At 41.8% G+C, this 13,884-nt stretch overlaps 1 protein-coding gene across 36 annotated transcripts in view; it reads left to right on the top strand.

The window, feature by feature from the left end:
• Window positions 1–13,884, top strand: part of EPB41L2 (erythrocyte membrane protein band 4.1 like 2) — a 319,453-nt gene that overhangs the window by 228,780 nt on the left and 76,789 nt on the right. For 19 of the 36 annotated variants that reach the window (XM_030853462.3, XM_060283720.1, XM_030853455.2 and 16 more), the window contains 6 exons: window positions 1,284–1,451; window positions 3,667–3,720; window positions 3,928–4,491; window positions 6,388–6,510; window positions 8,300–8,398; window positions 10,109–10,189. In XM_030853462.3, the coding sequence (XP_030709322.1) occupies window positions 1,284–1,451; window positions 3,667–3,720; window positions 3,928–4,491; window positions 6,388–6,510; window positions 8,300–8,398; window positions 10,109–10,189 (1,089 nt within the window). Of the gene's footprint in view, window positions 1–1,283; window positions 1,452–3,666; window positions 3,721–3,927; window positions 4,492–6,387; window positions 6,511–8,299; window positions 8,399–10,108; window positions 10,190–13,884 lie in introns of those variants that run through there. The other 17 variants (XM_030853471.2, XM_060283729.1, XM_030853469.2 and 14 more) reach the window with 10 other exon arrangements.

The raw sequence follows: 13,884 nt of genomic DNA, 5'->3' as shown, positions 1-13,884 counted from the left end.
TAGTAGAGATTACATACACTGGACTTTTAAGGTAATTTTGGAGATATTTTATTGAATAATTAGATGCATGGCACTTATTTTAACTCTCCAGTGATCTCTGACCGGCTAGGACACCATCTCCACCCACCAGACCCTAGGGATGATGTAATTATTGGAGATTGTAATTAAGCTGAAATTGTCCAGAAGCTTATTTTCTCTCCTGAGTACTGTGCTTACGCACCTCGCCTTCCTCATCTGGTCGTACCTTCCCTTCACCCCAGTTAGTGCACTGTCCCAAGGGGCATCCCAGAATGCCATTCAGTTATTCATTCATTTATCTATCTTTAAGATCTCTGAGCAGTGGGTTTTATTAGGAAGTATTCTGGCACACATCTGACGTGAGGGGGAGCTTCATGGTGACTCTTAACCATTGGCATTCTAGGTAGCTGGGATAGTCCCCAGCTTACCTGTTGTGCCCTCAGGCAGATTAAGGACTGTCATTTAAGGGCCAGAAATACGAAGATTAAATTCGCCTTAATAGCCTTTCAGGGATAGATGATTTTCACATTGCTCAGAGTTTCCCCCTCTGAGTTTGTCTTCCTGTTTAGAGTTTTTTTTTCTTTACCTGTTTCTTGTTGAAAAAAAAAAAAAAGATACTGTTTCTTCATTCCATGGCATATTTAGCATGTCTGAGGGAATTTCAGTGGGTTACCGTCAAAGCGCTTTCCGTGCAGACAGAGTGGTATGGGGCAGGGGAGAGGTCGTAGGAGCTGAAATGGTTAGTGAAGGCCATACACAAAACGTGGAATATTAAGTGGACCTCAGAGATGACAAGATTGGTAAGGCCCAGAGTGCCTGGGGAAGGGCATTGGAGGCAAGGGGTTAGGGACACCCAAGCTCTAACACAGAAACAAGTGTAGCAAGTGCAGGGGCCACCGAAGAGGCTGTTCTATGCAGAAAGGCCCGCGCCGAGAAGCTCCCTCGAGAATATACAGAGCAGCGTTTGACGGATGAGTGGGTTGGTCATGCTCAGCTTGTGATAAAGTTTCAGTGAGACACTAAAGAGTTTTAGCTTGTTTCTGTAGGTTAGAGCTATCAACGAACGATTCTCAAGCAGGGTGGAAAGCTGTCATTCAGGCCAGTGGCCACAGACGCCTGCTGCAGAATCTTTTAGAATCCTTGCCTTTCTTTCAGTTTATGCTGCTCTGTGATTCTTCCTTGCATAACCTTTCCTTTCAATAGATCACTGCTGTCTGTTCTGACTTATTGTTAACTCTTTGCTCTTCCTTTTCTGACCTCTCTAGAGCCTAGAAGAGGAGATAACATCAATTTTGTTTAGTGAAAAGGGCTTTTCTGATAGCGTGAAAGCCTCCTTCACCTCAGCCACCACTTGGACAGCAGAGGGCACTGTTGTGAACTCTAGTGCGCCTTCTGAAAAGCTTTCTTCCTCGCCCTTCTCACAGTTGCCTGAGGTGCATTTTACTTTGTTTCCCCTGTTTTTAAAAGCCACGTATAAGAGTGATTTTTATTTTTTGAGTATTAAGGAACCCCTTCCTCCAGTTCTTTCACTGGTGCAATTAACTCTTCCTGGGAGAAACATTCAAGAAATAATGACAGAATTTGGACTCGAGGAAAAGATACTGATTGGATGTTTCTCTTGTTTCCTTTCCCTCCACCCCAATCTGCCTAAATTCAGAGAATCATTTAAACCACTAAGGCCCAGAGTCTGAGTTGTTATGTGGAGGGAAACCTTCAACCAAGTAGAAGCTAAGTATTTTTTGCAGAAAAGTTTTCAAAGCCTAAATGTCTTTTAAACATCTTCTGATGGTTTATTATTTTTAAAATCCTGCTTATATGGAAAATTTGAAGTGCTTGCCATAGTCAATGAAATAATTATTTTCATTTTTTTGGAATGACCCCTAAGTGATTCCCTGAACTTGGGCAGAACCCATCTGGCCATTTGAGGTTAAGTAATAAAAATAATGATAATGAAATGTCTCCTTTAGAAATGTTCTGATCACTGGATATCTTTATTTATAAAGAAGTTTATAAGTAGGTACAGTTAAATGTTATCCATTTACCAAAATAGATTTAGAGATTTTCAGTTTAACATCTGAAACCTCTGGGCTTTCAATAAACTTGGAAGGATGGCTCTCTTGGCCTGTCAGTAACGTGATTTACATGGTATTAATTTTGAGCAATGAAAACATGCCCTTACCATGCCTTTAAGAATAACAGGGCAGATCATGGGGCTTCCCTGGTGGCACAATGGTTGAGAGTCCGCCTGCCGATGCAGGGGACACAGGTTCGTGCCCCGGTCCGGGAAGATCTCACATGTCGCGGAGCGGCTGGGCCCGTGAGCCATGGCCGCTAAGCCTGCGCGTCTGGAGCCTGTGCTCCGCAGTGGGAGAGGCCACAGCAGTGAGAGGCCCGCATACTGCAAAAAAAAAAAAAAGAATAACAGGGCAGATCAAACACAGTGTATGAGTATATGTTGATAGGTGCCCTTTCAGGACCTTTTGCTCATGGTTGTCCATGTTGCTGGAGCACATAAACATGAGGTCGTGTTATCCGTTATAGGAAACAGCTCCAGCCCAGTTAGTGTCTTGGCAACTTCACAGCAAGGCCTGTTTCTGCCCAGAGGGTTCAGGGGTGCAGTGCTCTTCATTCAGCATCGAGATACTTTCTTGAATAAGTAGGGCTACTATCTCTAGCTGAATTTTTAAAGTTAGAGCACAAGGCATTAGTGCTACCCGAATGTCAAAAAGTTGGCTAGGCTTTATGTAAAGTAGCCTTTTAAAAAAAAATAAGGAAAATTTTAATCTTTAAAAACAGACTCCTTTGTAAGAAAGTTTCTACCCTGATTATCAATACTATAGCATAGGAAGTTATTTACTAATGTATTTCCGTCTTCAGGCATTTATTGAACATTTAGGTCCTGTACTTAACTGGAGTAAATCTAGTCCCCCCAAAGAAGATGCCTGCAGAGGCTAGCAATGTGCATCTCAAATGATAAACTGGGTCCATTTCAGTTTTCAAATGGAGGAGCTAAATTCTAAGAGAACACACTTGGAGCCATAACTGACATCCATCCTAATTTATAATATCCCTTTTGCTAATCTGTCGCACAGTTTGGGATGTTAATAACCATTTCTGAAATGACAACATTTTTATGTTAATAACCGTCTGAGACAATTATAATTTTGCCAATTAAAGCTGATTTTTAAACAAGCCAGCAAAAAACAAAGGCATCATCTTATTAATACTATATTCATTTAGGAATTAGGGGTTCAGGCCAGGATTTTTTTTTTTTTTTTTTTTGGTCTGATTAAAATCAAACTGTCGAATAGACTTTAAAAGTCTTAACATTTAAACTTTAAAATAATGAGTAAGCTCTGGTATAATTCCATTTTTTCCCCCTACCTTTTCAACAAGAAGGAGCTTATAGATATAAGTATAATAAAACCATTTCGTCTCTTTGGGACGATGCTAGCAGTTTTTGTGTTTTTGTTTCCTTCCCTAAGCTTCTTGCATTTGTCTGGATTGTCCTTCATGTGACCTCGGGCAAAGGTTTTTGTAGCTGTTGATTCTTGCTGTTCTGTCTTTGCGGTGTCGGATGTTTGTTTTGGTGGGTGTCGAGGTAAACCTTTATTGATTCTGTGTCCTCGGTTGCTTTTTGTTCCGCAGAAATGCGCTCCTGAGTCGGAAGGGCCTTGCGCCGGAGCCAGTGATGCTGTTAAGGTTCTCCCCTTTTCCATGTTAACACCATTGCCCGACGTGTCCAATCCCGCTCACGTTTTCACCCGCTTCCCTTTCAGTCCACCATCATCATCATCATCTTTGCTTTCCTCCATGACATGAACCTGCCATCGGTTAATTTTGCTTGCCGTCGTTTTGATTTATTCATCTATTTTTGTTTCCCCCTCATCCATTTTTGTTTCTGTGCAGAGTTCACTTGAGACTCTGAATATAGTGGAGGAGAAGAAGCAGGCAGAGGTTGGGAAAGACGAAAGAGTAACCCCAGCAGAGATGAACGGTAAAGAGCCGTCCCCTGGGCATGGTCCTGGGGAGATGCGGAAGGTGGAACCGGGGACGCAGAAAGACCCCACCCCCCTGTCTTCTGAGAGCAGCAGCGAGAGCGAGGAGGAGGCGGAGGACGTGGGGGAGTACCGGCCCCACCGCCGAGCGCCTGAGGGCGCCATCAGGGAGGAGCAGGGAGAGTATGAAGAAGAGGTGGACGAGGCACCCGGCCCAGCAGCCAAGGTAGTAGAGAGGCAGGACCCGGTGCCAGCAGCCAGCGCGGTCACGCAAGCAGGTGCCAGTGTCGGCACAGTAGAAACAGTGACCCAGGAAAAGGGAGCGGGCCCCCAGATCCCTGCCGAGAAGAGTGTAAACGAAGGCGCTGTTAAGCAAGACGTGAGCGAAGAAGCGGAGGACGAGCAACAGAAAGTTAACGGAGACGTGGCTCCCGTTGACATTGATGTTTTGCCACAGATTATCTGTTGTTCAGAGGTAAATGGGAGACCCAAGCGGGAGCTCAACGCTAGAGCTGTCTCTCAGGCGGAGCCACACCTGCCTCTCTTCTCCTGTCCTCCCAGGTCTCCTTCAGCTTTTCCGACAGGATTCTGATTTTGATCTCTCACGGGAGGAAGGGGGAAGGCCCTGCTCTGTCGATTTTCTGCCCTCTCGGGTCACGGTTTCTGGCGTCTTTACCACAACTGGATCACCCGATAAACTTTCCGACAGCAGCCGTGTCATTTTTTCCCTTCTCATTTCACGTTGAAGTTTTTCTTTGCATGTTTTTGGATGTTTTTGATGGTTTATCTTCAGTTGCACTGTCTCCTCATACTCAATGCCTTTTTGTGCATTAGAAAATTGTGTATGTATTGTTGAAAAACGGGCAGTGTGTGTGTGTTGCTGGTGTCACGACTGGGTTTGACTTTCTGGCTCACTCTCTCTCCAGTTTAAGATTTTCAGAATGGCAGTGGGCTCCGATTACCACGATGCTCTGAATTCAGCATCTAGCCTGATGAAAACATTATTTCTTGAATACCCGTGGCATTTCAGGTTTCAGATGCCAGGGATTGTACGGTCTGGTCAGGAGACGTAGCTTTCCTTCTGGGCAGCGAGAAGCTAACAGGATACCCTTCTCTTCTCGTTCTGTCCTCTCATCAATTCTGGATTATTTGCAAGTTTGATCATGTGTTTTGTGAGTCGTCTCCATTGGGTATGGGTCTTTTCCTTTTTCTCTTCAAGAAAGAGAACTTTCCATACTCCTCTTAGCTTAAGTCTTGGTCACTAGGTGCAGTGTCTCTGATTTGGGAGTCAAAGTTATGCTGAGGGAGGATTTACTTCCATGTGAGTGTTCCTTGATTAAAATTCAGTGCCGACAGTAGAGGGATTATCCATATTTGCTCTCTTTCATGGGGTAGAAAATCTTGAAGTGACTTTGTCTTGAAATAATAATTAACTGGATTTATGTTACTTTTAAACTTCCGATTTCACTTTAGAGAAGACATTTTGAAAGTCTTTGAATGCCTTGAACTATTATTTTCTGCATTTAATATACAGGTTATTCCTCTTTAAATAATTACACTTGGGAATTTTCTCTCAAGGAAAGCACTGTAGTGCTTTGGTAGTAGTATAGTCTGATGGTGTATTAAAGATACACGCTCAGCAGACTGCAGTGTTAACAGGCAATGTTACCAGGCAATGTTAACAGGCATCTCCTTGAATGTTTTAAATGGTTCAGAGCATTAATGCAACAATGGTGGAGTGACTCTACAGGTATATAACGTTTTAACTTATGTAATACAGAAGAAACACTGCAAGATTTAGACAGGTATAACTGAAAACAATCCTGCATGAAGGTATTCTTTCTGAAAATGGGATCTCCTTGTCAGTAGGGCAGAAAAGGCTTTTTGGGAAAAGAGCAAATCTTAGCCTACTGACCAAGTGTGCCAATTAAAGGCACACACGCAAACCTTACAGCCTTCACACAAACTATATGCTTCTTTAAACTGTAATAAAAATTGAGGCAGGTCACTTCTCATCGCTCATTCTGTTTTGTTTTCTTTTCAATTTTATCATTACTTGCTTAAAGCTAAAGTTTCCATATCACTGTACGCCAGGCTTGACACGTAAGTAATTTGGGACCATCATAATCTGAAGCCCGCCACGATTTAGGGAGCCATTATACTAGCTTATTCTTTATATATATCTATACACATATATATGATATTTGAAGGAAAGTGTTTTTCTTTTGTTTTAGATGATTTCCTTTTACTCTTTTCTTTTGTTCATGAGTGTGTGTTTGGATATATTTCTTACAGTTATTTTTGAAGCCTCCATTAAGCACTTTTATTTTATTACCTCTAGAATTTATGTTTCCCTTCCTTTTCACTTCAGCCACCAGTGGTAAAAACAGAGATGGTAACAATTTCTGATGCCTCACAAAGGACAGAAATCTCCACCAAGGAAGTCCCTATTGTCCAAACTGAGACCAAAACCATCACATATGAGTCTCCACAGGTACAAAGTCTCTAGACTTGGACTGTTTGAGTTCTTTTTTACTTAGTCTTTCTGTTTTCGTTCTGTCTTCTCCTAGTTTATGTTTCTGACTTTGACGTAGCTTTTTATATCTCCATTTTATAACTACTTCAGCAACGTAACTTGCTACAATAAAATTGGTGACCCATTGATTATGGGGGGAAGCATACGTGTGATTTTTTAGGACAGGCAGTACCAATGTTGTTCTTATTATTCTTATGAGCCATCTCTGGCTTGATGTATCCAGGAGTGTTTATGTACACTTGGGAAACAGATCATCTTACAAAGTTTGTTGGATCTGATTTAATTTATGGATTCGTAGGATTTAATTTAGGCTTTTATCCCCTCCTCCAACTCCACGAAGACAGAACCATTCAACTCACTCTTGTTTACAGGTACACGCACAATGCACACACACCTGTTCTTCTCCTCATGTGGGATTATTTTCTGAAAAACATATGTCGCCATTCTTATGTAAATGTGATACTGTGCGTCTAAATAATGATCAGATTCGTGTGTTTGATTTTAGGTATTCACACATTGATTCTGTAAAGATTTGAAATATGATATTTAACCTTAAGGGTAACAAAAAAGGGGAAAGTAGTCATCATTTCGAAATGGAACCGTTTAGAAACTGGGACAACTCTTTTCTCAACTGAGAAATTTAGTGTTCTAGTAGGATTGTACCGTGGTGGAGGATGGCAGATTACTGTCCTCTCGAAATATTTTTTAAAGGTGTAATGCGTTTATGTGTGAAACATTCCTTGAAATCATTTTAGATATGCTCTCCGTAAGTGTGCGTAGATCCCACATAAGCACAAATAGGTTTCTTATGAACAGGTGTGGTAGGAGAGCGTGTACTCACGTGTTTCTGTTGTGGTAAGTGCCCTTGTAAAGAAGTAGAGATGCGTGACCCAAGTTCGAGAGATCTCCTCCTAACTTACAGTAAGAAAGACTCTGCACTTTCCAGTTATTTCCTGTCAGTGTCAGGAAACTGGAGATAAATGTGTTTGATGATCTTAGCATAAACTCCTAGCCTATTAATGTGCTTCATTATTTCCCTTGGTAAACTCTAGAACCTTCTAGTATCAAAGTAAAGAAGTTAAACCCTATATAGACATAGTATAAGATTTATATATAAGCTATATATATACACACTTATATAGAGAGTGTGTGCACATGTGCGCACACGTGTGCATACGTATTGAAATCCATGTAGCCGTGTATATGCACAAACTATTACAGGAACCATGTCATTAAAAAAAAAATCTAGAGATAAGCAATTAACCAAATCGCTTAAGCTTAGTCTATCCTGGTCAGGTTCTGTTGCTTAGTAATCTGAGAAAACGTTTATTTTTACCCACCTGCGCTTAAAAAAACAACAAACTCAGCACTTCTGGTCACTGTGGAAACTTCTCTGCTTGGTTCTCTGCTTTCTTCTTCTAGCTTCTGTAAATGGCCCTCAGCCAGATTTTCTCACGACTCCCCTGTAGATCTCAGTCCCACCTTCTACGTCCATTCTTTGTTTTTTCTCTCTCCGCCCAGGGTTGGCTTCTCCATGTGCATTTAGCCCTTGACCTGACTCTGTTTATAAATGCCAGCCAATCTCTGATCAGTAAATCACCACTACAGACATGCAGAGGATAGGCAGCTAGCGTCTTCTGCGGACTCCTTAGGTCTTAAAAGCTGCATGTTCAGTGGGGAGGGGTCTTCTCTGACAACGTAACGGAAGTTAAGCTTTGCTTTGTGTTTTCCCCCCAACTCTTCAAAGATTGATGGCGGGGCTGGTGGTGACTCGGGCACGTTACTGACTGCACAGACCGTCACATCCGAGTCCGTGTCGACGACGACAACCACACACATCACCAAGGTAAAGCAATCCAGGGGAATGTACACTGCCAACAAAACCTTTTCTGAATGGTTTCTTTGTTCCTATTCACACTTCCAATTATTACGCACAGTGCCAGTGGAATAAAAATGCCTAGATTTAAAGTGTGCAAGAAACTGGGCTCTACTGACATTTGTATTTAAACCAAATCCAAATTGCAAATTTGTAAAGTACAAGGGGGTAAAAATACGTTCTAAATAGCTATACTTAAGACAGCTGTAGGAGCAGAGGGAACCTAATAAAATTGGAAGCCTAGCTTTGGTAAGTACAAGTCAGCTCTCCTGACTGAAGCAAGGAAGTGAAGACTGCCATTGAAAATTTTCACCGAGTTGTTCAAATCATATACATTTCCCCCATTGATGTAAGATACTAGTGTGTCGATTTGGAGCATTTCTCCAGATCACTCTCTAAATGTTTAACACCTGATGACCAGCGATCCTCAAAGTGTGGTCTCTGCACTGTCAGCGGCAGTCTCACCCAGGGACTTGTTCGCAGTGTGAATACTGTGACCCCACTCTGGATCTTCTGAAACCCCAGGAGTGTTTAGGAAGCCCTCCACGTGATTCCAGTGCGTGACATGGTCATCACCTTTCTAACCCAGCATTATTTTCCAGTCGTTCCTTTTTGCTTCTGCTTCTCACGTTTGGTTAGTGCTTGAAGGTCTCAAATGTATCCCTTGTGCCCTCCTCACGCCACATTTCAACAACAAAAAAAATTTTGTGAATTAAAAAATGTCCCATAAGTGCAAGATGGTATTGGTGTTCATTTTAAAGCATATCAAGTTATTAAGACCTAATGATCTTAGCGATCAGCCTTGTTTCTTACGGTGAAGTGCGATACCTGTGACCGTGTGTAAATTTATCAGTGTTGTAGAGGTTGAGTGTGCACTTTCTCAGGACTGGTATTTGCTCATTGTTTAGAGTGTCACAGGCATAAGATCTCTCAGCCTCTATCATGCCCCAGGCTTCTGTCACCTCGCTCCAAGCCAGTAACTCTGTAACTCTGTGGGCAGTTCACCCAGGAGCTCCTACCCCCGGGTCTCCTCACAGCCTTTGTTCAGCCACATTCCGTGTCCATGTCACAGCCACGTGCAGAATCAAATCAAACATTGGATGAAAATCTTTATATCGCCCTCACACATCTTACCTATCTTAAACCAAGTCCAAGTCTTCTTTTCTTTTTTTATTATTGCACTAAACCAAATGAAGAAAATCACCAATTGGATCTGTATGATGCCAGTCAATTTCCCAAACCTAAACTAGATGCCTAAATTATTAACATTCCTTATAAACTCTACATAAAACAAACAACTACTTCTCCTTTGCTCGCTTCTTTTCAAAAATTGGCCAATTGGAAGTGAAGAAACTCAGGAAACTGTAACGGAATGTTCCAGTGGGATTAAATGGCATCTGTTGCATCTTAATCTCACCTGAATCTTGATAAGATAGTTTTTAAGGTTGCTTTCAGTTTAGGAGTGCTTACAGATGATGCTACACTTTGAACGATCGGTTTCTCTGTGGAGCTTAAAAATAAAAGAAATTTCTAGAACATCAGTCTTCCCCACCCAGTGTGAATTGCTTAAGGATGATCGGAAGGTCTGGGTGTGCGCCATCTCTGTTTTCTCTGATTATGTGTAAACATGTTTTAGTGATTGCTAATCCTCCCTCCCTTCTGTTTCTTTATGACCTTTAGACTGTAAAAGGTGGAATATCTGAAACAAGAATTGAAAAGCGCATCGTGATCACGGGAGATGCAGATATTGATCACGACCAGGTAAAGACTTGAGCTTCTGGTTCTGAAACTGGCCGCGTTTATTTTCTAAGTTTCTGTCATCATGTCACGTCCCTGTATCAAACCGCTTCTCTCAGTACCTCCTTCCTAGATGAATGCACCTCCTAAGCTTGGCATAAAGACCCTTCACAGTCTAGACACAACCTGTCCTTTCAGCCTTCCTAGCACTGAATTAGCACAAAATGTGGGTGGTTTTTCATTTCACACTAGCTGTACATGCACCTTTGGCTCACGATAATCAAGAGGATTTTTGGCAACTGTCAGGCATTCACGTGGGCCTGGTTTAAAGGCAAGTCATCAGTTACTGACGAATAAATGGCAGTTAAACGACACTGGCTTCCAAAAAAATAAGGAAAGCCACTAAGTTTGACTTATGCCTGCTTTCAGGAACTTATCAAGTATTTTTTTATAGCATTAGAAAAGTTGGGCTATTCACTTCTAGATGTTTTCTCCTAGTTATTACTATTATTGAAGGATAAGAAAAGGTAGTATAAGGTCTCTTACAAAGTGAAAGTTTATGTGTATTCAGAAAAGATTTTTTAAATAATTGTACTTCCATTCTACTGTTAAGCTGAACAGGTGACGAATGGAACCGCTGGAGACTTGGAGAGTAGCTTTAGTTTTAGACTGCAGTCCCAAGTGATGATGAGAATTTTTTGTTTTGTTATTTTCTGAGTGATTTTAACTCAGCTCTAAAGGAGACCAAGCTCTTTTCCTTTTACAATAATTTGAAGAAATGGAAATGTTCAGTTGACCAAATGTTCAGTTGTCCTCAGCTGGGGAGTAGGAACAAATGATAGTCACCCAGCTTTGAACACAGAAATTTTAGAGAACAAAATTTCTCGTTTAAGAAAGGCTTGCTGTAAGAAAGGCCAAACAGGAATAGATTTTCTTCCATGCCTAAAAAGAAAATTACTGGTTTTTAAAACTCCTGTATATATAATTTTACTTACATATTTCATAATTTTTTTTTTTTTTTTTTGCGGTACGCGGGCCCCTCACTGTTGTGGCCTCTTCCGTTGTGGAGCACAGGCTCTGGACGCGCAGGCTCAGCGGCCATGGCTCACGGGCCCAGCCACTCCGCGGCATGTGGGATCTTCCTGAACCGGGGCACGAACCCATGTCCCCTGCGTCGGCAGGCAGACTCTCAACCACTGTGCCACAAGGGAAGCCCTCATAATGTATTTTTAAAAATTCCTTGACAGTTATTATAGGTTAAAAGGTTGCGTGACTCTGAATTTTGACTTAGTAATAGAGCTTCCTAGTAGATGACTATGCATGTGTCTGTTCACCACTAGAAAATGAATTACCTGTGTGGAAACCAAGCGTCTGGTTTCGCATACAGAGGATTTATTCTACTTCTCTTCACTGGGGCAGTTTTGAGTTGCTCTGACCTTAAGTTGGAGCAAACCGTATTCTTACTCTTTTTCCCTCTGGGACTCTCGCTCAGCATTTATTGAATTTCTACAGTGTGCTGGGTAGGAACCCACATTCTTTGGCCTGGTAGAAGGTGAAAATCGGGGTCCTCTCCCAGCCTTTGTTTCGTCTGCCCTCTGTCTCCACCAAACAAGGCCCTTTTAGGGTTTCAAATGCCACTTTTTCCCTTGAGGGGTTACTTGCAGGCTTTATTTTATGTGTATTCTTTCGTCCCGTTTTTCCTGAAAACTCAAATCTAGATAGTAATGCTTCTGAACGGCAGATATTAAAAACACAGTCTGAAACGTAAGTTCCAAAATAACACAAAATAACAAAATTCCTAACTCTCCCATTAGAAGAAAATCATGACGCTGCAGCTTTAGCTGTTGCTGTGAGGACGCACACCTTCAGCCCATTTTAAAACTGAAGTGGGGCGAGGGGGCGGGGGGAGGGATAAATTGGGAGTTTGGGATTAACAAGTGCACACACCACTATGTATAAAATAGATAAACAACAAGGACCTACTGTATAGCACAGGGAACTATAGTCAATATCTTGTAATAACCTATAAGGGTAAAGAATCTGAAAAAGAATATATGTATAACTGAATCATTTTGCTGTACACCTGAAACTAACACAACATTGTAAGTCAACTACGATTAAAAAAAAAAAACAAAAAAAACCCCCAAAACTGAGGTTAGATATCCAAATGAAGAGAACAGATATTTACCATTTTCATGTTTATTTATAAGATGTCATAAACGTTTTTGAGTAAATGTAATTGTGGCTTCTGGTATGCTTGTCACCAGGAGCTCACGATGAGTTCGCTTTCCCCTTAAAGCCTGTAAATGAGATGGTGGAGCTATTTAAAAGTAAAGGAGGGAAATTAGTTCCCTGCCACAAACTGATGTTGATCATGCAGTGACTTTAATGTCATTGACATCTTTTCAGTTCCTTGCCTACATTAAAAGAATTTTAATAGTGGAAGGAAACCCTTCTTCTGAGCAGGATAGGAAAAGAAGGAATCTCTTTTGTGCTGGCAAATAAAAGAGGCTTTGCAGGTTCTACACCCGGTGCTAGTTGTGGCTCTCAGCTCCGTACCCGGGAGGCATAAACAACACGGAAAAGTGTATTTCTTTCTAATAAAATAACTTCTCAATTTGGCCGTGCGATGTGATAGTTTTCTCACAGTCTTTACTGTTGCCGCAGTAAGTTAACATTTTACGGTATTTAATTACGTGTACCGATATTATGGAAGGAAAGGAACTAAGGGGAAACTGACTTCAAATATGTTTGAAGATGATAATAGCAGTTTTCCATTTTCCCTACTTTTCTGCTAACTAAAGCATGTTTCACGCCTGCTACCTTCCTTTGGGTATCATGTATGTTTCCTCTTTGACAGGTGCAGGGTTTAATGTAGGCAGGTCTTTGTAATGAACATAAATTCAAAGTAGCTGAGACGTTGTTCTGTAGCCACGTTGGCTCCCATCAGAGCTGTCCTTTCTCAAATTGGATTCCAGAAACCAGCAGGGACTAGACCGTGTTGATTGTTCCAATCTCCCTCTTGCCTCTGAACGCAGACTTAGAGCCTCCCTGATGTACTTGGTCGCCTTCCCCACTCACACTGCAGTTAGTACACGGCAGCACTTGCTGTCCTGCTCTGAGACGAGGTCCCCACTCTGCTCCTGCCCACTGGGCTGCCTGCTCTCCCCACGTGGCAAGCAGTTGTGCTGATGCTTAAGTGGAAGCCTGGTCCCCTGTCTGATCCTCTCTTGTCCCAACACAGGTAGGTTGCCAGAGTTTGTTCCCCAGTGGAAATGTAAGCACCCTCAAGTGTCTTCCAAGCTTCTGAGTGAAAAGTCTTTGGCGTAAAAATAATTCTGGGGGGTAGTTTTATCTTTCTTTGTGGAATGCGGCTCAGGGTTTTGCTCAGTAACCTTCCAGCTGACGGAAATGATATTGCAAACAAGAAATGCAGTTGTCCCCAAAGGCAGGTGACAACGCAGCAGGAAAATTGTGCTGCTTTTTTCAAATGTATGTTTTCCTTATGAGATACAGCAATCTCTCTCCTAGTAGGATTTCTTTTTTGTTTTCAAGTTCTTTCCTAGATTTTGAGTGTTGTTCCGTGCAGTTTTCTTTTACTTTTTCCCCCGAGACCTCTTTAAACATCTTTCCCTCTGAAAAACAGGATCTTTCCACTTTGCCATAATCCTTGTGTACAGTTTACTTTCTGATCAAACTCAGAGAAATCTTGTCTGCTT

The sequence above is a fragment of the Globicephala melas genome, chromosome 14, assembly GCF_963455315.2.
Source record: "Globicephala melas chromosome 14, mGloMel1.2, whole genome shotgun sequence".
Taxonomy (NCBI): domain Eukaryota; kingdom Metazoa; phylum Chordata; class Mammalia; order Artiodactyla; family Delphinidae; genus Globicephala; species Globicephala melas.
The sequence above is the reverse complement of the archived record's forward strand: the minus strand, read 5'-3'. Positions and strand labels throughout refer to the sequence as shown.